At 54.5% G+C, this 24,932-nt stretch overlaps 4 protein-coding genes across 4 annotated transcripts; 3 read left to right on the plus strand and 1 right to left on the minus strand.

The window, feature by feature from the left end:
* The first annotated feature begins 80 nt into the window (after positions 1-80).
* Positions 81-1,883, plus strand: VOLCADRAFT_81137 (uncharacterized protein). Its single transcript, XM_002950466.1, has 5 exons — positions 81-273; positions 374-441; positions 508-705; positions 1,011-1,099; positions 1,479-1,883. The coding sequence occupies exons 1-5, from the start codon at positions 192-194 to the stop codon at positions 1,588-1,590; spliced, it is 549 nt and encodes a 182-aa protein (XP_002950512.1). The 5' UTR covers positions 81-191; the 3' UTR covers positions 1,591-1,883.
* A 393-nt stretch (positions 1,884-2,276) lies between these two features.
* cdh1 (activator and specificity factor for anaphase promoting complex) lies at positions 2,277-8,592 on the plus strand (the record flags this gene model as incomplete). The annotated part of the gene is made up of 10 exons (XM_002950467.1): positions 2,277-2,501; positions 2,787-2,885; positions 3,095-3,283; positions 3,659-3,781; positions 4,690-4,863; positions 5,717-5,842; positions 6,300-6,416; positions 7,058-7,183; positions 7,828-7,945; positions 8,429-8,592. The coding sequence occupies 10 exons, from the start codon at positions 2,277-2,279 to the stop codon at positions 8,590-8,592; spliced, it is 1,461 nt and encodes a 486-aa protein (XP_002950513.1).
* A 4,035-nt stretch (positions 8,593-12,627) lies between these two features.
* Positions 12,628-15,371, minus strand: VOLCADRAFT_90967 (uncharacterized protein; the record flags this gene model as incomplete). The annotated part of the gene is made up of 6 exons (XM_002950572.1): positions 12,628-12,704; positions 12,853-12,917; positions 13,229-13,388; positions 14,063-14,160; positions 14,659-14,828; positions 15,237-15,371. The coding sequence occupies 6 exons, from the start codon at positions 15,369-15,371 to the stop codon at positions 12,628-12,630; spliced, it is 705 nt and encodes a 234-aa protein (XP_002950618.1).
* A 292-nt stretch (positions 15,372-15,663) lies between these two features.
* VOLCADRAFT_90968 (uncharacterized protein) lies at positions 15,664-16,068 on the plus strand (the record flags this gene model as incomplete). The annotated part of the gene is made up of 1 exon (XM_002950468.1): positions 15,664-16,068. The coding sequence occupies one exon, from the start codon at positions 15,664-15,666 to the stop codon at positions 16,066-16,068; it is 405 nt and encodes a 134-aa protein (XP_002950514.1).
* Positions 16,069-24,932: the final 8,864 nt, after the last annotated feature.

A 24,932-nucleotide genomic window follows, 5' to 3' on the forward strand; every position in this document is an offset into this window, starting at 1 on the left:
CAGTCACGCGTCAACTACCTGCCGTACAACTGCAGTTAGCTCCAGTTCATCGCCAACATGGTGCATCCTCATCTCCAGGACTCGCATTGTTCTGGTTTGAATCTGATGACTAACAGAATAACGCAACACGCACAAAGAGGATAGGTTAGCCTTAAGACCTTATCTCGCGTGAGCATAACAGCAAACCAAAGATGATGGACTACATAAAAGATACTTGGAGAGAGCTGCGACGAATGAATTTGCGACAAATGATGGTGCAAGGCCTGCAACTAGGCAAGTTCCACACTCGCTCCAAGATAGCCTTCGTTACGTATGGCTTGTGCAATCACTAATTTACCAATTCGATGATATTACTGGACTCTTACGATTATAGGTCTAATCGTCACCTCCGCGCTCATGATCTGGAAGTCGCTAATGCTGGTGACAGGAAGCGAGTCACCGGTATGTGCCTCAGTTATCATTGCTAAAAATGTCTGGACTGAGGAGTTAATTGCCTGATTTCTTCAGGTCGTAGTGGTGCTGAGTGGCAGCATGGAGCCTGGCTTTTACCGTGGCGATATTTTATTTCTCAACATGGGGAAAAAGCCGATTCGAACAGGCGAAGTTGTCGTCTTCAACTTGGACGGACGCGAAATCCCTATTGTGCACCGTGTAATTAAGGTGCACGAACGGAGAAATGGCACGCATATAGATATCCTTACGAAGGCGAGTTCATTATATAATTGATTGAGGAATAGGGGGGGGCAAGAGGGGACTGAATAGCTCGGTTCCGGGGACAAGGAGAAATGTTTTCGGGTTCTGGTTTGCCTATGACCACTGCCTGGTTTGAACATCGAGTCGAGTCGCTCGCTAGTTCCATAACATTTCGTACGTCAAGGTGTATCTAAACCTGTGCAGATCCTATTTCTGCAATAGGCGTACCATGCATGTAAATGCATGACTTTCTCTCCCTTCCCGTGCGGTGGGGCCCCATGGATATCCTTTAATGGTGCTTGCTCGTGTCAAACCAGGGAGACAACAATTACGGGGACGACCGCGCTTTATACAACGAGGGGCAGGAGTGGCTCCACCAGCACCATATTATGGGGAGAGCTGTAGGGTAAGTAATGACTGTTGTCAGCAGGCAATCTCTGCTGCATCCCGGAGCTTGCGGCCATGTGCAGATGCATGTATAGCTTAGTCCCCGTATCCCCCTTTGCATTCTGCAATCGTATTAGGTTTGTCGCAATCGCTCTTCCGTTGCGAGCACTGGATTGAATGGCGGTAGCTGCTGTGGTCATTTGGGAGCATAGGGACAGAGGGGGGACAGGTTTCGAGTCCAACCTTTACGGTACTCGGTGCTACGAACCGGGAAGGGCGTAGGCGTCACACGGTCAGCCAGAGACCATGCGGAAGGCACATTGCGGTCTGCTTGGTAGAACTGTATATGTGGACTGACCTGCCATCGACCTTGAACCTCTTTCCGCCCTGTCCCGCAGCTTTCTCCCAAAGGTTGGCATGGTGACCATCATGATGAACGACTACCCTTTTCTCAAATATGCGCTGATTGGCGTTCTGGGCATACTGGTATTGACTAATAAGGAGGGTTAGTCTTGACGACGCATGGATGTTTTGGGGACGTGTAATCCAGTTGGTCGGAAGGTGCATTATGCATCGGGTGTTGGGGCGGCACCGGTCGGGAGTTTTGAGAACTGATAAAACTATCTTCTGGTTGTTACGCGGCTGAACGGATACTGGCAAGCATTGCGGTAACACATGGTGATTGACCAATGCCCAAGACTTGGGTAAACAATCCTGAAGGCAAGAACTCGGAAGTCCTATTTCACAACAATTATATTGTTAAAGTATCAGGGATACCAGTTATGTAACGCTACCATGCTATCTTACATCGTTACACGCGCGTTTGCGCTCATGCTACACCTGTGATTCCGGTTATCAGTTGTCATTGTCGTAGTTTACGACAAATGCAACTAGCAGACCAAGCGAAAAGGAGGAGTACCCATTAGCATTCTTTGCCTGCGAGGAAAATTGGCTAAAACGCTGACGATGCTGTCATTCGACAGATAGCTGTGATTTAACCCGCCAACCTCTTGACTACCGACTGTGGTCCTTAATTGGCAGAATGAACTTTAATAAAAAATAGGATCTATATCAAATAACTAAAATTGTTTCTGGGTTACCGACTTTAAGTTTGGGTTCCATTTCCATCTTGTTTGAGCTTGAGCTCAACCCTGTAACGAGGCGGACGGAGTTTCTGACATCATTTGGTGGCAGTAATGGAGCCGGAGTATGCCTCAGCTGCTGGGGCATCCGGGCACGCTCAGCCTTCTTCACCTTTGCGGGACCATAGTCGGCATAACCTTCATACATCAAGCCCACTGCGGAGTCCCATATGGTCACCCAAGTCGCGTGTGACGTATAGCGATCGGTTTATTCCGTCTCGGGCTGCGGCAGCCAGGCTTGATTACAGTATTCTCGACCGCGAAATGGCCACTTCTGACGTCTTAAAGCAGGCAACAGATCGGGAGGTGAGAGCAGCAAGGTATCAAAGGACAGATAATTAAGCGCCAGCTAGCTGATGGTAAACCCACAGTGACCCCAGGGCCAGCCACGCCGCTTTGTAACGGCCGGGAAAGCGGCACTTCCTCCTCTAATAGGAGGGAGTTCTACACCAGAAGATGCGACGTGTCCGCGGAACCCTTTTAAGTTGGGCCGATTTGGAGCTGACACCTATTTTGCACGGTGTGCGCCCCTTGAACTGCGTCTCCCTTGTGATTGCGCTGTAGGACTTAAATCCAGCCTACAACTTGCTCCTCCGGTCAGAGCTTTTGGGTTCATCCTGTCCTGGTCCTATATCGCCCGACAAGGTGCGTGATCCCGGTTGGGTCTCTCAGAATCCCTGGACCATGCACCGGGAATAATATGCTGTTTTTTATGCCTGGCTTCGCCCTCCCTACCGCATGTCTCCTTTCTAGTATCTGCACGTTTTATCCCATATCCTCGGACCTATACCTGCTGCGAATGCTAACATGTTGTGCGTGCTGCACTTGCACGTATACCTGACGTCTGAGAGCAGGTCCAGCAGCTCGAGCAGCTTCGCGCTCCCGCCAGCCCAGGGAAAAGCCTCTTCCGCTTTAAAACGGGAGACGTCCACAGCCCGCATGGTGGTCCGGCTGCTCAGAGCCCATTCGTCGTGTCTCCAGTCGGAGACGACACAGCTGCGGGGTCGCCCTTCGCCAGCCCCCGGCGCGCACAGCGAAAGATCGCACGGGCCCCCTTTAAGGTAGGCCCTTGATGCCAGCATGTTCTTTGGTGACTGTGGTGACTATTAAGTTTTGACCAAGTTTTCTCACGGCACATTCTGAAAACGGCTGGGTTGATAGGTGCAGTCGTGTGCGACTTGGAGCTTGGATGTGGGTCGCAAATTGTTTGTAAATTGGAGCTAGAGGGTGATGGATGATTCCCGCTGCAGGAGGCCCCCTCGGAGGGGCGCTCCCGTTTCGAGGGCCGAGCCACAGTCCCTTTGCGCTTGTGTAGCTCAAAAGAAGGATGGCCGTCCTGTTCCTGTTCATGGTTGAAGAAACAGCACACAACAACTCCTCTGGGTGACCGTTGCTTCTGTGCCCCGTGGTCTTGCTGCCAATTTTTCATGTCCCAGGTTCTGGATGCGCCCTCTCTGGCAGACGACTTCTACCTGAACCTCGTGGATTGGTCCTCACAAAACGTGCTGGCCGTGGGTCTCGGTACTTGCGTATACCTCTGGTCGGCAATGAGCAGCACGGTACGTGTCTGTGCGTTCGGAGCAGCCTGTGGTTCTGCACATCCGAAGTTTCGATGGCTAGGTATAAGGACTGACAGGGACAAGGATTGAAGTAACCGGGGGCGCTGGCGTCGTGATGTGAAGCGATTCAGTGCGGTGGCGCGGTTACATGCGAGGGTCTGTACGTCATCTGGGTCGGTTTGCCTGCACTCAGATAGACCGGAAAGGATTCCATTAGCGAACGTGATCTGGATTTGCATGGGAGTGCACGTGTGAGGCAGCTTGCCGATGTGGGTCTCGGTGGGAACACACAATAAGAAGCTTGGAAAGCGTCGCTGTGGGCGATTGCTGTAGAATGAGGTGAAAGGTGTTGGGGGGGAGCCCGTATTATGCGGCTTTCAACCGATGTGGGTCGGTGGGTCGCGCTGACCCACATCGATTAGATGTGGGACATCCCCTAAAAAGACCGCAACCTCCACGTTATCCCATGATGTCATGCCACTCCTTGTCATGTCATGCCCCGTCATGTCATGCCATGCTGTGTCATGTGGCGTGGCAATGGTAAACAAGCTAAAGTAGACTTCATTCCAAGGTTCCATGCATGTCCTAAGGCGCGCTGGCTGAAACTGCTTGAGTTGGTGTACAAAGGACCAGTGCTGCCGCAACTGCATACCAGCGCCACCCTGCTCTGCCCTGAGGCCACCAGCGCGCCTGGTAACCGCAGGTTCCACTCTCTTCAATAAGGAGCGCTGGCTTGATATCTCACCGACCTTTCACCTAGAGGGTTCGTGCGTCACCCACGCCCTATCATCCACCCTTTGTGGTTGCTTCCCCCTTCCCATCCTTTGGATTGGGGCGTCGGCATTTGATCTTTACGTGCTTTTACCTGCTTGTTGCATGTGTGATTCTCGTGCCTTGCCCACCCGTAGGTGACCAAGCTCTGTGACCTGGCGCCGCACGACACGGTGTGCAGCGTGGAGTGGAGCAGACGTGGAACCTTCCTCTCCGTGGGCACCAACAGCGGCAAGGTGCAGATCTGGGACGTGGCCAAGCTTAAGCTGGTGCGCACGCTCGAGGGCCATCGCGCGCGCGTTGGGACGCAGGTGAGAATGAGTGTGCGTGTGTGTATATGTGTGAGAGAGTCAAGAGTCACCGTAGCTTTCAACCTGCAACAGACAGCCGGGGCTCTCGTCCCTTGACCCCAAAGGGCCGAAGACAGCATGTAGCTTGGTGGCCTTGATGCTCGAGGGCTAGGGGGAGGGCTCTCGCATGCAGGCCTCGTCCAACATCCTCGTGTGTGGTGTTTCCCTTGGGCGGCGCGAGGTTCTCACGCTCGCTTGATATGTGAAACCCGTTTTGGGGTCCTCTTCTTTCACGGTGCCATGTCCTGATGGCGGACGCTGCGGAGGGGAGTTGCCTGAAAATGCCAAACTGCCTGAGAATGACATGACATGGCTTCGGTGCAACCAATCAACATGCTCTCGCGAAAGTGTAATACCTTCCTGTTATGTTGTTCCTGTTTAAGAGTCACTTGCGGAGTGGCTTCATTAGTGTGATGGCAGACATACATACAGGTTCTCGGACTACGAAGCGGCCTCTTGCCAAATGGCAGAAGGACGGATGACGCTAGTCATCAACATCCACCTCGCTCGCAGGCCAAAGGGCGAACAGAGGGGCGTGTGCACTCCCGCAAGCACTTAACAACAAAGCATTGTGCATGAAAACATCCCGCTGCACGTCACGACTACACGGCAAGCGCTTGTCCTTGTGCACACGCCGTGCGGCCGTTTAGCCCGACTTTTATTAAACCGCAACGAGCCGTAGGATGGATAGCCCGGTAGACCGGTCTCCCAAGCAATGCTGTGGGTTCGACTGCCCACCGAAAACCAGCGGCCCTAGCGAACCCACTTATCCATTCACTCACCGCGACCCCAATCCGCTGATTTGCTGGCTCAGGCCTGGGGCTCGCACGTGTTGTGCAGCGGCAGCCGCGATCGCCACATCCTCCAACGCGACATCCGCTGCCCAGAGCACTTCACCGCCAAGCTGGTGGGGCACCGGTCCGAGGTGTGCGGCCTCAAGGTGTGCGGGCCTCAACCCGGAGGGTTTACGCGGACCGCAAGAGTTAGATGGGGGAGACAGACGAACCACAGACGGGTGAAGCTGATACTTCAGGAGAGGTAGACGGATACTCTAGGAACAGACGGATACTGCTGAAAGGGGGGGGGAGCTTACCAGGCCACCCTGATTGCGAGTCCAGTCCGAAAGGGTGCGGAGAGTCGGTGGAGGCGGGATTTGACAGCCCCGAATTTGCTAGGGGGAACCTGCGCCTCGGTATTTCCCACATGACGACATGGTTTGATTGCGGCTTTCAGATGCTATGGATACAATGGTTCAGTTTGTCGGAGTCGGTATTTGAAAGAAAACCTAAGAAACCCTAAGTCGGTATTTGAAAGAAAATGTCTTCGCCATGGCAGGCATGCTCGCTCGCCGACCCATGTATTTCTCGGCTTCCGCTTCCGCTTTTTTCTTTACGCAGTGGTCCCCGGATGACCGGCAGCTGGCCAGCGGCGGCAACGACAACCAGCTGTACATCTGGTCTTTGCCGTCGTCGTCACCTGTGTACAAATTCGCGGACCACACCGCCGCCGTGAAGGTGCGGAAGGACTAAGGTTAGGGCTACGAAGAGGGGATGCGACATGGATGGGTGAGCACGTCACCGAATGGGTCGCCTGGCCCAAACCATTTCCACATCATGGAAGCTGGGTCTTGAAACTTACGTACATACGTACATACACAAGCACACACGAGGTATCGCTCGGTTGCCGGGGACCTCCTGTTAATGGGAAACCTGTCCCGGTCCTTTGTTTTGCTCTCGGGTGATGGTAATGCGGGCCTGCCGGAAAACATATAGGGGACACGGCGTGTCAGGTGTGCTTGGTGCAGAGCCATCCTTGGGATTGTATATCCGGTTGCCGTTTGGTTGGCTCAGAATTAAAGAAAGTGTTGGAATCTAGGAAATTGCAGATGTCTCGTGCATTTGGGATGTTTTGTTAGTTATGTTTCCAGTTCATGCAGTTGTTTTGATTTTTTGCGGTGACTTCACAGTTACACACACATGTAAACAGTCGTCGATTAAACTGTGGTACCGTCCACTGCACTGCGAGCTGTTGCTGGCGCCGAAACTATGCCCCGCCGTGCGATATTGTCCCATGCCGCCTGTCGTGCGGACTCACTCTGCGGGCCAACACCACATGTAATGATGCTTTCATTGCCCATCTCACCGTGTGTGTGTAGGCCATCGCCTGGTCCCCACACCAGCACAGCTTGCTAGCAAGCGGCGGGGGGACGGCGGACCGCTGCATCCGGTTCTGGAACACCGCCACCGGAATGCCACTCAACTGCATCGACACGGGCAGCCAGGTGCGGATGGGCGGGCGGGCGGGCGGGCAAAGTGATGCACGGTCCGGAAGCTTACACCTCTTCGTTGGGGCGTTTTTCTTGCCGCTGCTGCTAGCATGAATCTTGTGTATGCACGCGTGCGGATAGTGACGGGAGGGGGACATGTACGCAGCTGGGTCTGGCTGCTTCTATTGCCGGTCTGGTTGCGCCTTGCCAGTCATGATGTGTGTCTGTCTGTCGCGCGTCGGGTTGCTCTCTGCCAGTCACGATGTGGGTCTGTCTGTATCCTTATTTCCAATACTAGCAATGCCTTCCCCCGGGGGCAGCTCCAGAAGTTTTGTAGCCTGAAAATGGCTTGGGATGTGGCCGGAAGAACAGGTTAAGTGGGTTATTCCTTCACTGCCTGTGGCGATGGGCCTCGCTCGACTTTCCTTCCCTGGAGCATGGTGCTGCCGTATGGGTGTTACGAAAGCTTTTGTACAGCGGATTTGGCCGAGCCGGTTCGCGCTTCTTGCGCCGGGGGGTATGCGCACATGGCATAGCGCGGCACGGCGCAAGACAAATGACCCGGCAAATGACCCGGCATGCCTGGGCTGCATATGATGTATGGCATCTATTGTGCGCGAGAAGACCGCGGGATTTGTCGCGTGGGTTTTCTCCTACAGGTTTGCAACATTTCCTGGTCCAAGAACGCCAATGAGATCGTGTCCACCCACGGCTACAGCCAGAACCAAGTCATCATCTGGAAGTACCCCTCTATGGCGAAGCTGGCGACACTCACAGGTGCGGTAGGGTCGTGTGTATGAGTGTATGTCCCTTCATGGCGCGTTCCTGGTTAACGTACGCATGGTCCTGGCTTGGGACATCTCGCATCTGAACAGCTGTTCCGGAAGACGCGACTGCCTGCGCCTTGGGGCTAAATCCTGGGCGCCATGGGTGTTTATCTATACAGCTGCGCAGCTGTTTACCTGTTCACATGTACAGCTGTGGCTTTGTGCAGCTGTCCGCCTGAACAGTTGCACTGCTGCTGGTTCCTTTCCGTCCTCTTTCCTTCTTTCTTTCAGTCTGTCCCGTTCTGTCCCGCCTCCTTCCCTTCCCATGACGTCTTAAGGACATTCCTGCCCGATACGTTTCGCTCAATCGCCTGCATCCCTGACCGCCTGATTGTCATTTTTTTCCGTCCTGTTGGCGTCCCCTACACGTGCCCCGTCCTCCTCCTCTGCCCATCTTCGCCTCCTCAACTGACGCGGCTACGATGTCCTGCAGGCCACACACTGCGAGTGCTGTACCTGGCCGTGTCGCCTGACGGGCAAACTATCGTCACGGGCGCCGGCGACGAGACGCTCCGTTTCTGGTCCGTTTTTCCTTCGGCCAAATCCTCTGGGCCCGACACAACGGTTGCCAGTATGAGCCGTACGACGATCCGTTAAAGGGGCATCTTGTTTTGGCATCTCCGGGCTCCAGCCGAAGCAACCGCTGGCAGCGGCCTCAGGTTTTGCGCTGAGGAGAAGCTGGTAGAAGGTTTCGGAGCTCTTACGGTTGTGACAGGCTTCATGCAAGCACGAGGCCGGCTTTGGTGAAGCTTTCTGGGCTGACTGCAAAAATACGTACGACAGGTACGGGCGCGAGCCCAGCTGATACCCACAAGTCCAGGCGCTGAGAACGCGGTTAGGGTTTGAAGTGTGCGCGGGGGATTCGCGGCCATGTAGTAGAGATGGATTGGGGCGCTTGGGGACGCAACTGCTGGCTGCCGGGAGCGACGAGGCTGGTCGGTCTGCAGTAACGCGTCAAGAAAGGATTTGCTTGATTGTTCAAAATCGTAACAGACACGCGGGCGACGTGAAGGTCGTCTTTGTCCAACAGGCGCATCGCCCAACATTTGCCATTACTTGTGGGTGAGCAGGGCGCGGCAGAGAGCGCGGCAGCTCTAGGACGAGATATGGGTCGTGCTCTTTTTGTCACGGGCGGTGCGGTTTTCGTTTGCTCCAGATGCGCTATCAATAGGCCCAGTATACACGATGAAGTGTAGTATTAGGACTGTATCCCACAGGATCCTGGGGCGATGTACATAAGTACTCTGATAACATGTTGGTGCCCGTAGCTGCTGCTTGTGGCGCGGGGCTCGTAATATAGCCTCAGGCCCTAAGACCTAAACGGCCGTCGCCACGGCTCGTGCAGCATGCACAGAGAGCGCCCAGGGCGCCGTCCGTGTTGTGCGGTGTGCCTGGGTGAACGACAACATGAGATCCGCTTACAAGGAATGTGGATTTTGGGACTCAAGCAGCACCGCACGCTGCAGCGGGGTGGGGTTTCGCACATCGAACTAAGACCTCCCTTTTTCCTCGGTGCTTGTTGCCTAAGAGCGGCAATTATTGGAGCACTTCGACCACGGACTCGTAAGCCTCATATCATACCACATTTATTGGGTCATGGGGCGTACAGCTGTCCGTAGGGCCATAATTGTATTTCTTGTAGGAGGATTTATCCCCGAGGTCAAGTTCAAACCCAGGGAGGAGTTATTCTATGGGCTTTGAAGCCTCAATTAAGGACGAGCCCCGAAACCTCCAGGGCTTTTTACCTGCGAAACTTTATGAGATTTGGTAACCAAACAACGTGCGGGAACGGCTGGCCTGTGGGACTCTTCGGTTTGGGGATGCTGGTGCTTGGGTTAGTCGGGGATAGGCGGCGATGGGTGCCGGGTAGGGATGGCACTGGGGTATCGCACCATAGGGGCTACTAGCGTATATTTTGCCTCGATAACTTTCCCGGGCTTCCCAAACTTCCTCCCGGTTTTCCTGGAGAGGGGTGTGACGGGCGGGGGGGTGTCTCTTTGATGGCCACGGCGGCTTCTTTGGCAACAGAGACATGGCGCTTCCCCTACTGGATGTGGTGGTGTCTTCATCTGTTTATGTTCCGGTTTGTGTTCCGGCTAGCAGGAGTAGGCTTATTCTTCAGGCAGATCCTGATCAGGTTTTGCGGTTGGACCTGAAAAGCAGCCCAGAGTGGTGGAGTGTGTGGTGTTATCCGGTTCGCTGAGGCGCTTGTGACAAGGCGTGATGTGGGCAAAGTTGCGGAAGTCACGGGGTTGGTCTGCCGTTGGGCTATGCGTGCAACGCAAGGCTCTACGCTGCCGCTACTTTTGCGCCAAGAGCGCAATGCCTGCACGCCGCACACCCGCGTCAACAGCCGGGCGTTTTGAGTCATACGGCATGAGGTAGGGGAGTGGTGTGGCCTTTTTTATTTCTCGCTGCCTGAGAGGTCAGTGCAAACACTATGGTGTATATCACGAACTAGGCAGGAAGCATGGAAAATGTGGGCATGGTATGTGGGGCATAACAAACACAGTGGTTTTGTCTTGTTTTTTGTTTCTATTTTGCATGCGAGTTGTTTTGGGTTTTGCGATGCCGTATCCACGTGCTGCGTGTGCCCATGCGCCGTGTACACACTGGGGTGCTAGACAGCCCGGTGGTAACCACCACACGGTGGGCCGGCCCCGGCGCGTGGGGATCTGGCTTCTGCTGCAGCCTGTGCGGCTGCGGACCATGCAGCTGCTGTTCCATGGATTTGCATGCATTTGTTTCATCATTCAGTGGTAATGCTGTTGGCCGTGATGGGGCAGTAGTGAATGGTGTTATGGTGCTAATGGCAGCACCGTGAATATGAACAGATTAGTAAATGGGGTAACGACGAAACGTTGAACCAGGACGCCGCCTTTGTGGGGGTTTGGATTTTGGCTCTTATTGGGTTATAGCAGGAACGAGTATCATGTGTTGGGCTTTTGATGGCGAGCTGCGTTGTGGGCAGCGTCCAGCGTTCTGCCCTTGCCCTGCCGCCATTTTGCCGTCCTCACATGTAAGACATTATGCGACTTTGCGTACCGCTTCATTTTTCTGTTCATGCGCATTATGCAAACATGAGTCCCAGGCATGCATATGTTACACTCGTCGCTAGTTACGCAGCGCAAATATAGTCGCAGTGGAGTGATGATATGGCGCCTCGCATGACACTCTCTTCTTGATGAGTGGGTTTGCGCCTCAAGCGATGGGCCGCAGCACACGTTTGCGCAAGCATGCTCGACAGCGTTGGTGAAAATGAACACGGCAGAACAAAAAATCTTGCTTCAGTAAAAAGGGCACGCGAAAAAGAACATTAAGAATTTCAGCAGGAAAAATGTTTAGGGAACGGAGGCTGATGACAACACGACGTGTTTGGCATTTTCCCTTTTGTGCGGGGGAAGGGCGTATGGGGAAAGGGGTTGCGCAGGTGCAAGTAAAATGCTTTCTCCCGTACGCAATCCCCCTGGGATTGCGAACGAATCCCTGTTTTCTCGTGGTCCTCAGCGAGTTGCCTTTTGTGAGATTGGGGCCTGTGAAAAAGGGCCTGAGGGGAGGTACGAGCGTGGAGGCAGCAACGGCGGCGAAAACTGGACCAGGCGCGTAATGATCGGTCTCAAGATGCAGCTTCTTTGCACATCTGTCGTGGTCCCATCTGCACCATTTCCTATGCTTGCTTATAAAGGTGAAGAGCCTGAGCAACCAACCGTTCTTCGTAGAGACACTGACAAAAAAGAAGCAGCAAGTTCCAAATTCCAAGCCTGCTCCAAGCATAATGCGCCTGATTTTTTGGAATTCGCTACAGCAAAACATCCATCCATGTACATCTATAGCAGTGAACAACCGAGCTACACAGCGGCATATCCCTCGGTTCTACCACAGTTGTGGCCACGTGCGAAGCGCTGCGTCGTGTGAAACACGAAGCAAACGTGCTACACAGAGTTTCTCATTTCTTTAAAACAACGGCAGAGACGTCGTGACTACCGTACGGGCTGCCGTACAACCGGAAAGTCAGCGAAAGTCAGCGGGTCCAGTTTGACCGCAACGCCTGACCTTCTTCTAGGAGGCAACGGTTATGGCCCCCAACAAGAAATACAACCAACCCTACCATCCTCTATGGACCAACCGCTACCAACCGCTAACCTCCAACTTAACTTTCCCGTAATTCTTTGTATATCTTTTTGTACATGCACAGTAGCAGGGAGAGTTCATAATCTCATGGGTTTCTGGCCACCGCAAAACCTGCGCCTCCGCCTCCGCTACCGCCGCCGGTGCTGCTGCTGCGCGCTGTCGTCGTGCCCGTCGACGGCGTGTAGTCGCTGCCGTACGGGCTTACGCCTTCTGTACCGTACTCGCCCATCGCTGGTTTCTCTGGCGACATTTCTCTGCTCCCGCCGCCACTGTAAAAGTATCGAGTAGCAGTATCGGCCCCCCCGCCACGGCCGCCAATGGCCGCTGCGTCGCCTAGGGCGCTCATCTTCGCTGCGGCGGTGCCAGCGCCGCTAGCTGCCGGCGCGGTCGCGCCGTTGCTGTTGCTGCCGCCCGAAGCCGCCGCAGTCGCCGCCGTCGCCGCCGCCGCTGCCTTGGCGGTAATGGCGGCGGCGCCGCCGCGAAGCCTCGTCCATGCGGCGTCTAGCCAGTCCAAAGTATCCGCCATAAGTCCCGCGGAAAAGCGACCCATGGGCTGAAGCATGTGATGGTGAACCCATCTGTACGGCAGACACGCGACCGAGTCGGTTGGGGGGCGGGGAAATCAGGGGTTATCTAGAAGGAAGAAAGGCGAAACGACGTAAGGCAGAAGAGAGGCAACAGGAAGCAACAGCAGGAAACGCAACACCAAGGTTAAAGATTGCGCACCGGAACAAGATAAGGATGTCAAACGCAGGATGGGCGGACCGTCGATCGGTCCGTATTGCATGGCACTGGACAGAGGATGTAACATCGCACGGCATGAGCTTGCCAAGCGAAAACGGGAAGCATAAGCCTAGGTGAAGGATCATTTATATAAACGAAAACTCGACCCCTGCATGTAGCCGCATGTAGCCGCATCCCTCCGCAGGTCTGCAGGTGTTGAACGACAATGTGCTCGCAAAACGTTTCTTGTCAAAATATGTCGCTGCTGCCGACAGCGTGACGGCACCGGGCGAGGCGGCACCCTTTCTCGCCTGCAACCATTGAACCTTGCTCAGCCGTACAGCCGTACCCCAATTTTCCGTACAACAACCGTCCGTACCCCGCGACGCCTCCCAGGGACATAATGTAGGCGTCCCGGCTGATATGGTCGTATTGTTCGTACACCAGCGGCCGGCCAGTCTTGGGACAGGGCTTGAACTTGAGGACGGTCATGGTGGGGTAGATTCCAGCCGACAGGTACGGCAGCGCCCGGATCCGTACTGCAAGTACGGCATTCACCGTAGTGGAGGGGGCGTACCGGGGCCACCTTGCAGCATGAGAATGGGGAGCCGAGACGCGAAATCACACCTTTCTCCTCAAAAGGACTTAATCTTCTCATTTAGCGCCAATCCTCTATTATGGGTCGCTGCGCCGCCGTACGCGAGACTTCACGACAACGCATTCACGTACGTCGTACGACATACGTAAAATGTTGTTCAGTAGATGACTGCCGGCCATGATAAAATTGCTGGGTTGACCAAGACCTCAGGCGGCCCCTTCATTTCTTCATTCCCACCCGTCCAGTCATTCCCGGTATCCAACGCCGGGAGTATTATCAGAGGATTATTATCAGAGGCCTCTCTGCGGGACCCACAGGATGCGGGACCCACACCCTATCCCAGCAGGAGTTAATTTGAATGAACAAGCACAGGATCCACAGGTCCACCGTGCGACATCCCTTTTACCCAATCGCGCCCCTACCTTCCTAACGTCTGGACCCCTCAGTAACTCGCTTACCACGAACTGCACTTCCTTCCCGGACTAGACGACTCCTTCCCCCCCTCCTGGACCCTCCCGCAGTCTCTCAGCCTCGTCGGACACCACCCCTCAGATCACTCCTACACGTCCCCAGCCAACCCAGATCCAACCCCGGTACACGTGCCAGTTGACCGACCGTGGTGGTCAACCCACAAGACGGCGCACCCGGCACCGGAGGGCGGGGGGGACCCCGACACGACATCCCCTGCCGGCTCGCTGCGGGGAGTGCGGGGCCTGCAGCCGGCAGCAAAGGATAGCAGGCAGGACAGCGCAGTAGGCAAGAGAGGACGCAGGATGGCTTAATGATAACTGAAGTGATTACATGCAGCAAGAAACATAGGACAAACAACTCTTCCAAAGTCCAAAGCCGCAAGCAACCACAAGGACGAAACCCCACAGTGACTCCAGCAGCAAAACAGGGGATGAGGCGGGTTGAGGGCGACGAGGAGGAGGAGCAGTGTGGGATGCGAGAAGGCCATTTCGGGAAGCTGGGCTCCGTGGCGCCGCTGAGTTCAGGAAATTGTGAAGGAGATGGTGGGATAGGGTTGCGATAGAGACGCGAGAGCCATTGTGGCATGAGTCAGGTGCGTGCGGTCTAAGACGAAGTTTGTTAGGAGCTCGTTCAGCCGCAACCGCCGCTGCGGTGTGCTGTCGCACGACTGTCTGAACTCAGCCGCCGCGCCTACGAGGGGTTTTCCCCTCGCGCACATGCACCCGCTTCAGTAGATTCACCTCAAGTCGATAGCAATCTCCCGTACAACTGGCCGTACGATGCATGTCGCAGTGTATGCGCGGTACAAGCGATACACGTCCGCGGAGGATTCGGCGCGCGCCAAGGTATGCACCAGTACGGCATCGGGTGAATAGTGATGTCGTACCGTTCGCCGGATGCGATCGGAATCCTGGGCGGTGCAAGGAAATCAGGCGACGCTGATAGACATTATACTGCGTTTAGAAGTGAGGTAGGGCTATTACGGAGATGGGCAAGCCGGTTAACGGTTGGAAGAGCTGCTAAATAGCGATATGCGTGCTGCCGCGGCGTGAGCAGGTAGGCATGCCCGCGGCTTATATTGGATGATAGTTCTCATGATGATAGTGGTTACGTCTTATACATATGATGGTGATTGGAAGGTAGCGCGGATTCGCAAATACAGCATACATATCTATAAGTCCGAAACGATAAACAGACGCAATTGCGTCATTAGAGAAAGGATGGAAGAAAGCTATAATGTAGTCGTTGTGAACTTCTGCGTTCTTACATACATTAGGTTGACCGGTGAGAAGTTGCGGGGCTCGCAGCCAAACCTTACCTGGCTGAATAAGCCGCTAACGAGGCCTAGCAGAAATTCATCGGAAACTTGCTCGGAAGGTGGCAAGTCCGAAAATGATTGCACGTGACCGCCAGGCTCGCGGATCCGGAATAGCTCCGACACAACAGGCGCCATGCTGCAGGCGCTGCCTTTCCGGCCGCCCTAAGCTGCTGATTTTGCTGTGTCCAAGCTGCTGTTTTTGCTGTGATAATCAACAAAAAAGCGACATGAAAATGAGGAATCCTTCTGCTTGTTGTTTCTAGTCGTATATCTCTTATCTTAAGAACAACAAATGATTAAATGATGGTGTAACATTGACCGGCTTCCGTAACGCTCCATTGCGACCCATGGGTCACGATATGCCAGCTGTTCCGCCAGCCGTATTTCACCAGATGATTTAGGTAAAATCCCAGTTGAGTTCTTGCAGATGAGTACAGGCTTTCAGCGCCACCTAACCAACTTTGCTTATGTTCGATATGGAAACTCGTTTGGCCTTGCTTTGCCGCCGATTCAAATTTGTAGCCAATCGGTCGACTTCTTCCTCGTTAAGCGCTTCACTCCTTCCGCAATTGCTATCGACTATGCTCCGGAACCAGAGCTTGAGCAGTGTCTCATGGGGCAGCCGGTCAAGCACAACTGGTGGTTAACAGCAATAACTGCAGTTGCAAATGAAGTTATTGATAGTGGATACGGAGTATCATCAAGCTTGAAGCCAACGGTCCGTGAAGAGCTTGTCACCTGCTGCCCACATGAAATAGAATTGGCGCTACATGGCATAGGAGTGCGGTTTGGGACGGAAACCCCAAACTCGGGAGTCTGGAGCCCACTGTAACAACCACACCATCGGGTAGGGTTAGAATTCTCGCACTTGGCTTTGAGGTCTGCCAAACTTTACTCCGTCAAGTCTTTTTGCGTTGCAAATCCCAGCCTTGGATAATGCGTGGTAATAGGACCTGCAATGCAAGCCAGCAGTGCCACCAAGGGTGTACATGTTTGTACGTGTTTGTACATGTCTGTGTGTATTTTCATGTACTAATAATCTGAGCCGCGGCGAGAAAAATGCCGATTATGGTGGTATTTTAGCCAAAACTACATACCAAAGCGAGCTCCGTAGCCCAGCGACATATTAGGAATCCGTGACGTATTAGGAATCCGATGAAACTGTAGACGTTGCTAGAGCTTTTTCATTGTATGTTAATCAGAAGCGTGATGTCAAAAGCCCGTAGGAGTAAGCGGAGGCGCTATAGTGGCGAAGGGCGGCTATGGCCGGCTAGAACTGACAACAAGCAACTAAGGGACCTAAAGTCCCTACTAGATAAAACTTAACACCCTATTTTCCTATCCTAGGCTAGCGCACACGGCAGGGGCGCATGCAGCTGCAGCGCGTGCGATGCGATGGCAAGCAGGGTCCGAGGGATGCGAAATATATAGGGTTAGATGCGATGTTGGGTTCTCGGGGATGCGGACAGGGAGGCTGGGTGAGGTGGCGGCTGGGGGATGCGAACGACGGGGTCAAGCTACACTAGCGAGATGCGTTCGACCGATCGATACCGAGGGGGTACCCGATTCGGGTAACCCGAAGGATGTAAAATATCGACCCTTACTGCATTCCTCTTGCATGGTGGCCCCGGCACGACGAGCCCCCGCCACGGGGTGATTGTTTCAGACCTCGGGGCCCCGGCGGTTGAGACGGTAGCACTGTCTGTTGGTCAGGAAGGGCCCTTGCCTTCCTGGCCGGTATGCGGGCGTCAGCCCCTGAGGGCGAAGATTTGGTCGCACGCTACGGTCTCTTACACTGCCAATTGGTGATATTCTCTTAGCGGTTTGCTGCGAGGTGGACGTATGCTAACAAACTAGCCAACCCGCCGGAGTCGCCGGATGGGGTTAAGCCGAAGATGGGGCTAAGCCGGTATCTGTACTGGATGGGGGTGCACTTCCTTGTAAGAAAGCACGGTTGGCGTGGCTCGCACACACTGGGGATGCTGTCTTACTTAGGCCATTGTAGTTTCAGGTAATGTGGTTGTTGGAGAAGAGCGCAGGTTTTGTGGCCGCGAGCGTGGCGCATGACGTGTACCTGCAGGCCTTGCGACCGGGGAGCGGTTGAGGACGAGTCGCATACGTTCTAGTAAATGCCCACCAGCCTATGTGGACCTAAGGGTTTTACGAGATTATTAGGGACATTCACTTTGTAAGGCTCCGAAATACGTGTCATTGTTACGTTTGAAGCCCCGGCCCCCCCTAGCTGTGGGGCTAGTTTCCTCCCTCGGAGCTGTGGGAGACCATCAAGAGGCACCTGGCAGCACTCAGGCGCGTCGAGCCCCAGATGAGCGAGCTGGGGAGGACAACTCAGAGTTTCTTACTCGGCACCACAATAGTAATGACAATTGACAATTGACCGTCCATGGCTCCCCCGGCTTTCACGATGGGAACGTTACCCGCGCTTGTGACGGGATCTGTGGCCGCTCAAGATGCTGGTGGAGCGCCTTAACGCGTATTTGTGTATTTGTGTAGACGACATGTGTGCCGTTCTATGTACCAGCTACTACTACAGGAACTTGTTATAATTCTTAACAACTTGTAACTAGATACGATTAGTTAAAAAAGGTAACCTCCTCCCCCTTCTTGGGAAAGGTTCTCACCCCTCCCAAGCGTTCTGGTCGGCCTGTGTTTAGGGATGGAGTCCAGGAGGACGTTCGTCGCAGCCAAAAAAAGCCAGAAACTGCCGGAATTGGGGGCCATGGTGGCGCCGCAAGGATCCTCTGCATGCTGCCTCCTCGGATCATAAGCTTTTCTAGAAGTCAGATCTGACTTCTCTTTCTTTTTCTTTTTCACAAAGCTGTACACCATACACTCATAACTGTGGCGCGAAGACACACAAACATACAAACATACAACTAACCGCTGCCGTCGCCTCTCCGCCTACAGTCAAAGCATGTTCTTAGCCTCCTCTGCAGCTCTGGCCGACTTTATCTGGGCAATCACCAACACCGCCCTTCCGTCCCAACGAATCGAACCGCCAACGAATTAACCAACGGTAAAGAAACTCTTTTTTCCTCTTCATCCCGTGCACCGTACGTCCTTTTCCCTTGCTTGACTCCTTACAACATTAATCATACAACAAACTTCCGGAGATTGCACACCCAAAACGTCAACCTAAACCCCCAATGGCACCCAAACAGAATCTAAAGCCTCCACCTTCCTGAGCTCCGAAGTCGGTTGATCCCCCAACCGCCACTGGACTGTACGGCGACCAGTACTACACCTGCACCTGGGCTCATAACGTGGGACAATAACACCTCGGGCGCCCTTGGTCGGAGAAACCCAGAAGTCCTTGGGACTACCGGCGTGGGACACTTGTGATGTGATGGGTACGGAACGACATGACGATGTTTCAGGACATTCCTTCAGTGCAATGGCACGGCCGGTAATGCCTTGGCGTTGGCGGCGCTGTCGCTGTTGCTGCTGCTGCTGCTGCTGCTGCTGCTGCTGTTGTTGTTGCGGTTATTGCCGGCGGCAGCCGTGGGAGACATAGGCGGATGGTTTCGGAGCCGGTTGCCGGCCACAACACTGCGCACGTCGGCGACAGTCTACTGGGGCTGCAGCAGGCCGTTGTCGTCTAGTTGCTTCCCCGCCAGTCCGTAGCCTGCATCCGTACAATCCGCAGCGTGTATGTATGTGTATGTATGTACGATAAATGCATGGCAAATACCATTACCATCGCACAAATCCTAATATACCATTATGTTGAGCTCTATTGCTGCCGTTTGCAATAATTGGGCAATGCTTGAATTGTTTCGGCTTGTTATGACTTCTTATTATGAATCCTTGTCATGAGTTCTTGTATGTCTTCGAAGTCTTTTTATGTTATGGAGTGATTTTATGTTATGGTGTGAGGATGAACGAAGCCGCATCGCACCTTTTACGGGTCCAAGCCAAATCGTGCGCGCAAAACTAGCTACAACTTAGTCAACGTTGCAACAAAGGCGTGGACTAAAGAAACAGCGAGGCCCAGCAGCAGCAGCAGCAGCAGCAGCAACTGCAGCTTGTTTGATGCAGTCTCCATCACGCAAACGATGGCACCCTGCCCGCCCGGGAGTGAATACGGGACTTCTCTGATGTCCAAGTTTCCCGGCAAGTTGAGAAACGAAGAGACTTCGGACGGGCGTCTGTGACCGTTGGATTATCATAGATGATCGTACACGGCCGTCGTACCTGTGGCTGCGTGGTTTATTTCCCCGGGGAGCTCCTTCAATGGCACACGCAATTTCTCTGGATGGTGACCTATCAGCCCGCTACCGCCGCTACCGCCGCTACCGCAGTCAATCTTCACGCCCCGCGGCTCGCCGCAGCAGGTGGCAGCGGCCCCAGGCCCCGTCTTGTCCTGCGGCGGCAGGTTTAGAATTTGATGCCGTACAAACCGCCAGACTTCCTCCATGAAATCCAGACCGTACGCCACGCGACCCATGCCGTACATGACGGTGGGCGCAAGCACATGCTCGAAGAGCCACAGACTGGGCGCGCCAAAGCTCCAGATGAATCCGTACAGGCTAACGTGGTCGTACTGCTCGTACACCAACGGCTTGCCGGTTTCGGGGCAAGGGCGGAACTTGAGCAACACGATGGTGGGTAAAACTGCCTCCGGCACTGGCAAGGGCCAACCCCTGGGAACTACGTGCTGGTCTAGCCAAACTGCTGCAGATGTACAAACCTCTGGCGGCGGCTCCGCCGGCGCCGGCGCCGCGCTGTGTGTCGTCTTCGCGCCAGCGGCGGCTGCGCCGTACTGATGCCGATGCTGCGTGCCGCGATGCGGGTTTCGGAGCTGAGTATCAATAATGGTTTCCCGAATTACGGGGCGCGATCGAAAGCCGAAGGTGTAGGCGCGGTACACGCGGTACATATCGAGCGCGGAAGCGGCACGGGTGAGGTAGTGGTACAGTACGGCACCCGGGGCGTAGTGGCGGGCCACCGTAGCGCGCAGCTGGGCGGGGTCCTGTAGCATGAGAGCAACAAACGGCAGCCGGTAGTAAGTCGGTTGCAGGTCAGTTGCGGGTCGAAATGGAATATTAGGGTTTGGATTCGGGCGATGCTTGGGGTTTGGGACGGAGAAGAGTTTGCTGCTTATCGCTCAACTACGGTCCCGCCGAATCGGCCGACGGTGACGACAAACGCATACAGACTAACAATGCAAGAAGCTTACTGAAATCCAACTTCAATCCATCCTCCGACGGCGTTCGGTGTCCGTGCGCGCGGTCTCACGGTGCTGGCTAACCTCAACAACGCCTCGGAGCGCATCTTGTCTGTGCAGAGCAAGCCGCGTTTCCACTACGAAAAGGTTTACCGGTGACGCGTGACTTTTTCTTTTTTCCTGACTTCTAGTAATGATTAAGACGTCGCTAGCTAAGGTCAAAGATGTTTTGAATAAGCCTCCGCAAAGTACGCGGTGGTTGGCCAGTCATATTATTATACATAACATTCCAAATCAAGGAGAGGTTGTGGCGAATAGCAGGCGGACGTTGAGGCGCCTTTGCATGAACTGGTCATGGATACTGAAACCGGTAACAGGCCTGGCCCGGGTTGGCCTAGCCGTTGCTCACCTGACTCAGCATTCCGCATACCAGGCTACGGATAAGATCCTCGTCAGGATAGGAGGCTGCCGCTGAGAGGACCCCTGCTGTGGGGACCCCAGTCGCGGTTGCCGCCGCCATGACGTATCCCCCTCTAAAAACGCTGCTGCTGGGGCTGGCCTAGAGCTGCCTGCCTGCGCGGCAACTCTTGGTGCTTCTGTACCTCGCCTATCTGCTGTTTGCCTGTCTGGCGCGCTGGCGATGCATCAAAAGCACGCTTCGGTCGATAGAAGCGTCCCCTCTATAGCAGATTATTGGCACCCAGCTGCACCCACCGTTGATTTCCTCAATTTGCAAAAAGGAAATGCGTGCGGAAATGCGTGCGTAGCCTATTTGATGATAATGATCGTTGCAAACAGTGATCGTTGTGGGATTGTACCGTCGGTGCAGCGTAATGTTGCGCTCTTAACGCTGCACGGAGAAGGCCCCAGCGTGTGCTGCTAGCAATTGTAGCCGACCTGGCTCCCCTGTAAGCAAAGAAGGCTTTCTGTACGGAGCTGCCCGGAGCCTATGATGACTGTCAGAAAGTTAACGCGGAGATGCGTCCAATGAGATTCTGTGCGTTTCTACTGATAGGACGATACGTCGCTAACGATGGTGGACAATATCATTTTGTTTTAGCTCTTCTATCATTGTTTCACACCATGGTGATCTCCAGGACATTGGATTGGACAAAAAGCAATCAATCAACAAGACACAATACCGACCCAGTACCGACCCAGTACCGACCCATGGGTCACGTACATATTGTGAGAGAATGGATGATGAGATTGGTGATGAGAATGCGCATGTATATATTTTCCGCTGGCCATAGAGAAGCGAGGTCGGAAGAGATCAAAGGAGATGCCTGAATGCGATGGGATGACTTTTCGTCAAAACTCCGGAAAACATTAGTTTTGTTTCTATTTCTAATGACCTCCTTCCCTTAGATAACCAACCTTCCATTGATCTCCAACCACGTGCCTTGGCCAGTCATAGACTTTCCCTTTGACCTTCCCCCCAAATTCTTCCATGTGCGCCACGCGCCATTTCAGACCCGAGTTCGACACCCGTTTGTAATCCATCTACCTTGATGCTACGAAGGGCCCCCAACCTGACCCGTCCGGCTGCATGTACCCCACGCCATCCACATAAAATAATGGCAGCTGGTGTTCTGATCTTTCAGGCAAAGCAACAAGACATTTACTTCGATTCTTCGAAGGGGAGATGGCGTCCTTCACTCTCGCTTGCTAAGCAACGTGTCTTCGTTGATTCCCACCCCCCTCAAGCCCCGGACATGTGATCGTGGCCGTGGACGGCGTGGCTGCTGCTACAGCCTCCGCAGCTCGTCGCATCGCTATCAAGGCCGCGTCGATGTTCGACGCGTCGTCATCGGCCGCCAGAATCGGCAGTAGTAACAACTCCAAGGGATGCAAATCCACTGTCGCCGCCGCTGCTGCCGACGGGTCCCTCGGATCACCCCGCGCCACTGTCGGCGATGTCGCAACTTGCAACACAGACAAAAGCAGCTTCCTGCAGCTCTCCGCCCGGTCGGTCGCTGTGGAACTGCCGGCGGCGGCGGCGGCGGCGCCGGCGGCAGCGAGGCCCGCGATGCAATGTTGTACGATGGCGGCCCAGGACGTCCGGCGCTGCTGCAACACCGCCGCGGCGGCGGCGTCGGCGGCGTCGGCGGCAGGACTGCCGCTGCTGCCTCCTCCGCCTCCGGCGGCGCTACCTGGTTCCGGAGCCGTCGTCACGGCCCGACTGATGAGGGCAGGAGGCAGCTGCACCAGCAGCTCTAAAGCGCGATCTGAAACCAGGGCATCCCTGCGGGACGAGATTTCACCCAAAACAACATCGCCCTGTTGCCCTGAGATATATATACCTTTTCGGGCCTTTTGCCTCGGGCCTATTTAAGCAACGTTTGGGTTGTGCAGATACGGCAAGCGGCATCTCTCTTTCGTGGCTGTGGCGTTCCGTTCGGATCCAGATGCAGGAACATGATGACATGCTGATTTTATGCATCAACGCATTGCGAATTCTGCTTCGGGCTGAAAGTGGGAGGCGGACGTGCGCACGGCTCCGGTGCTCTACAAGGCTAGGTATACTACAATGTGCCTTTAACTGCAAATGTCGAAAAGGCACGACGGCGGACTCTGTCGTACTTGTCACGGAGCTTGGTAAGCAGAGTCCTGGCCAGGCGTATCGCCCCGTCGCCGCCGGCAGGCAGCACCACTAACGACAACAGCCGCATGGCTGCACGCCGTACCTGTACGGAAGGGTATACATTCGTACATGCGCATGTGCGTACGATAACTATTACTTTACTACACGCAGCAGAACGGCAAGGTTAGTACGACATATGCACGGCAGCACCCATCCCGTACCGACTTATCGTTTCAGCAGATTATATATGCATCATGGTGGATCGTACGAGGGAGAGTACGGCCAATATATCACAGCTTTGGAGGGTAACAAAACTCCAGGCGGCGTGAAATAGACACATTAATTAAAAGCACATATACACATATGGACATATAGACATACATAAAAACGTATATACCAATATGTACACGTTGTTACAGACCTTAATGCTGGGGTCGTGTAACAAGGAGAAGAAGAGCGATTCCACTGAGGATTGCGACCACAGCAGAGCCGCCTGACGACCACCACTGCCGCCACCAGGGGCGTCGCCGCCGCCGCCCCCGTCGCCACCGCCGTCGCCACCGCCGCCGCCACCGCCGCCGCCGTCGTCACCGCCGCCGCCACCACCACTGCCGCCGCCGGGGTCTACGGAATCGCCAGCACCATCACTGTCACCAGCAACGTCGTCGTCGTCACCGCCACCATCATTCTCACCAGCCGCCGCATCCGCATCCGCCGTCGGCGCCGGCGAAATCTCAAGACCTCTTCGCTCTTTCCTCTCTCGATGTCGCCGTCGCCGCTCCCCTCCTTCAAGTTTCCCAAGCTCCGCCTCCGCCACCCCATTTACTCCCTGTCCTCGCTTCCTTTTCACCTTCTCTCGTTTCTGCTGCTGCCGTTGTTGTTGCTGTTGTTGCTGTCGCTTCTGCCGGTCGTCCAAAAAGGCCAGGTGCTCGTCCAGTGCGCTCCACAGCGCTGCGCGTAGCGTTGGATTCACCGGGATTGCACCCACCATCGATTCGGTACAGCAGCGAGTAGCAAGGAGTTAGTGTCATTATCACCACGCACAACTTGACACTCTGAACTAACCATCGAATTTGCGTTAACAGCTCATCTGCAAACATCACTGTGATACGCATAAAAGCGAGCAAACAATCAATCCATGCTAAAAACATTCAGGCTTACAGCCCCACCTGCCCTTATTAAAAATAAAAACTACGAAGTAATCATGAACTCTTCCCTCCCTGGAGCCAACCTGGTTTCCAGCTATCCAGCAATCTCTAAAACATGTTGCGCGTGTCGCTTTCTCCGTAGTAGCTCTTCGACAACCACTCAACCAACCCAACCAACACAACCACAACCACAACCACAACCACTCAACCAACCCAACCCTAGGAAGCTAGAGAATAAAACCAGTCAACCTACCAGCCACGTCACCAAATCAATGGCATGCACAACACAATCGATTTGTCGACCACTAAACTTACTTTGCAGCGCAGCCACACGCACGTCCACGGGGCAGTTACTCTCCGGCAGCAGCAGCTCGCAACACAGTTCCACCAAGCGGGCCATGGGGTGGGGTGCCACGTCAACGCCGCCGCCGCCGCCGCCGCCGCCGCTGCTGCAACTGCTACCGCCGCCGTCGCAGTCGTTGCTGGGACGGCACATGGTCGCCAGTACGGACATGACTGATGCAACTACAGAGGCATGCAGTACTTCGGGAAGATGTAGCCACATGCTTTTTACAGTTCACCCGCACCGCACCACCACGTCTGTCTGTATATATGTATTGCGAGGAAGCATCGCCGTCACCGTCAATTTGGACGCAGCCGCCAGGAGATCGCATGAACATGTACCCGTACATCCGTACATCCGTACACCCGTTACAAGTGCAACATTTGCACCTCAGCACGCCAATCAGCAGGCGTCACGCACATGTTATGCCGTACAT

Source organism: Volvox carteri (assembly GCF_000143455.1).
Source record: "Volvox carteri f. nagariensis unplaced genomic scaffold VOLCAscaffold_19, whole genome shotgun sequence".
Lineage (NCBI taxonomy): Eukaryota > Viridiplantae > Chlorophyta > Chlorophyceae > Chlamydomonadales > Volvocaceae > Volvox > Volvox carteri.

Bases quoted from the DNA above. Each gene is read 5' to 3' on its own strand.
- VOLCADRAFT_81137 (XM_002950466.1), top strand. From the start codon at position 192: ATGATGGACTACATAAAAGATACTTGGAGAGAGCTGCGACGAATGAAT. The intron at 442-507 runs GTATGTGCCTCA...TGATTTCTTCAG, and splicing joins TGACAGGAAGCGAGTCACCG to GTCGTAGTGGTGCTGAGTGG. The intron at 706-1,010 runs GCGAGTTCATTA...GTGTCAAACCAG, and splicing joins ATATAGATATCCTTACGAAG to GGAGACAACAATTACGGGGA.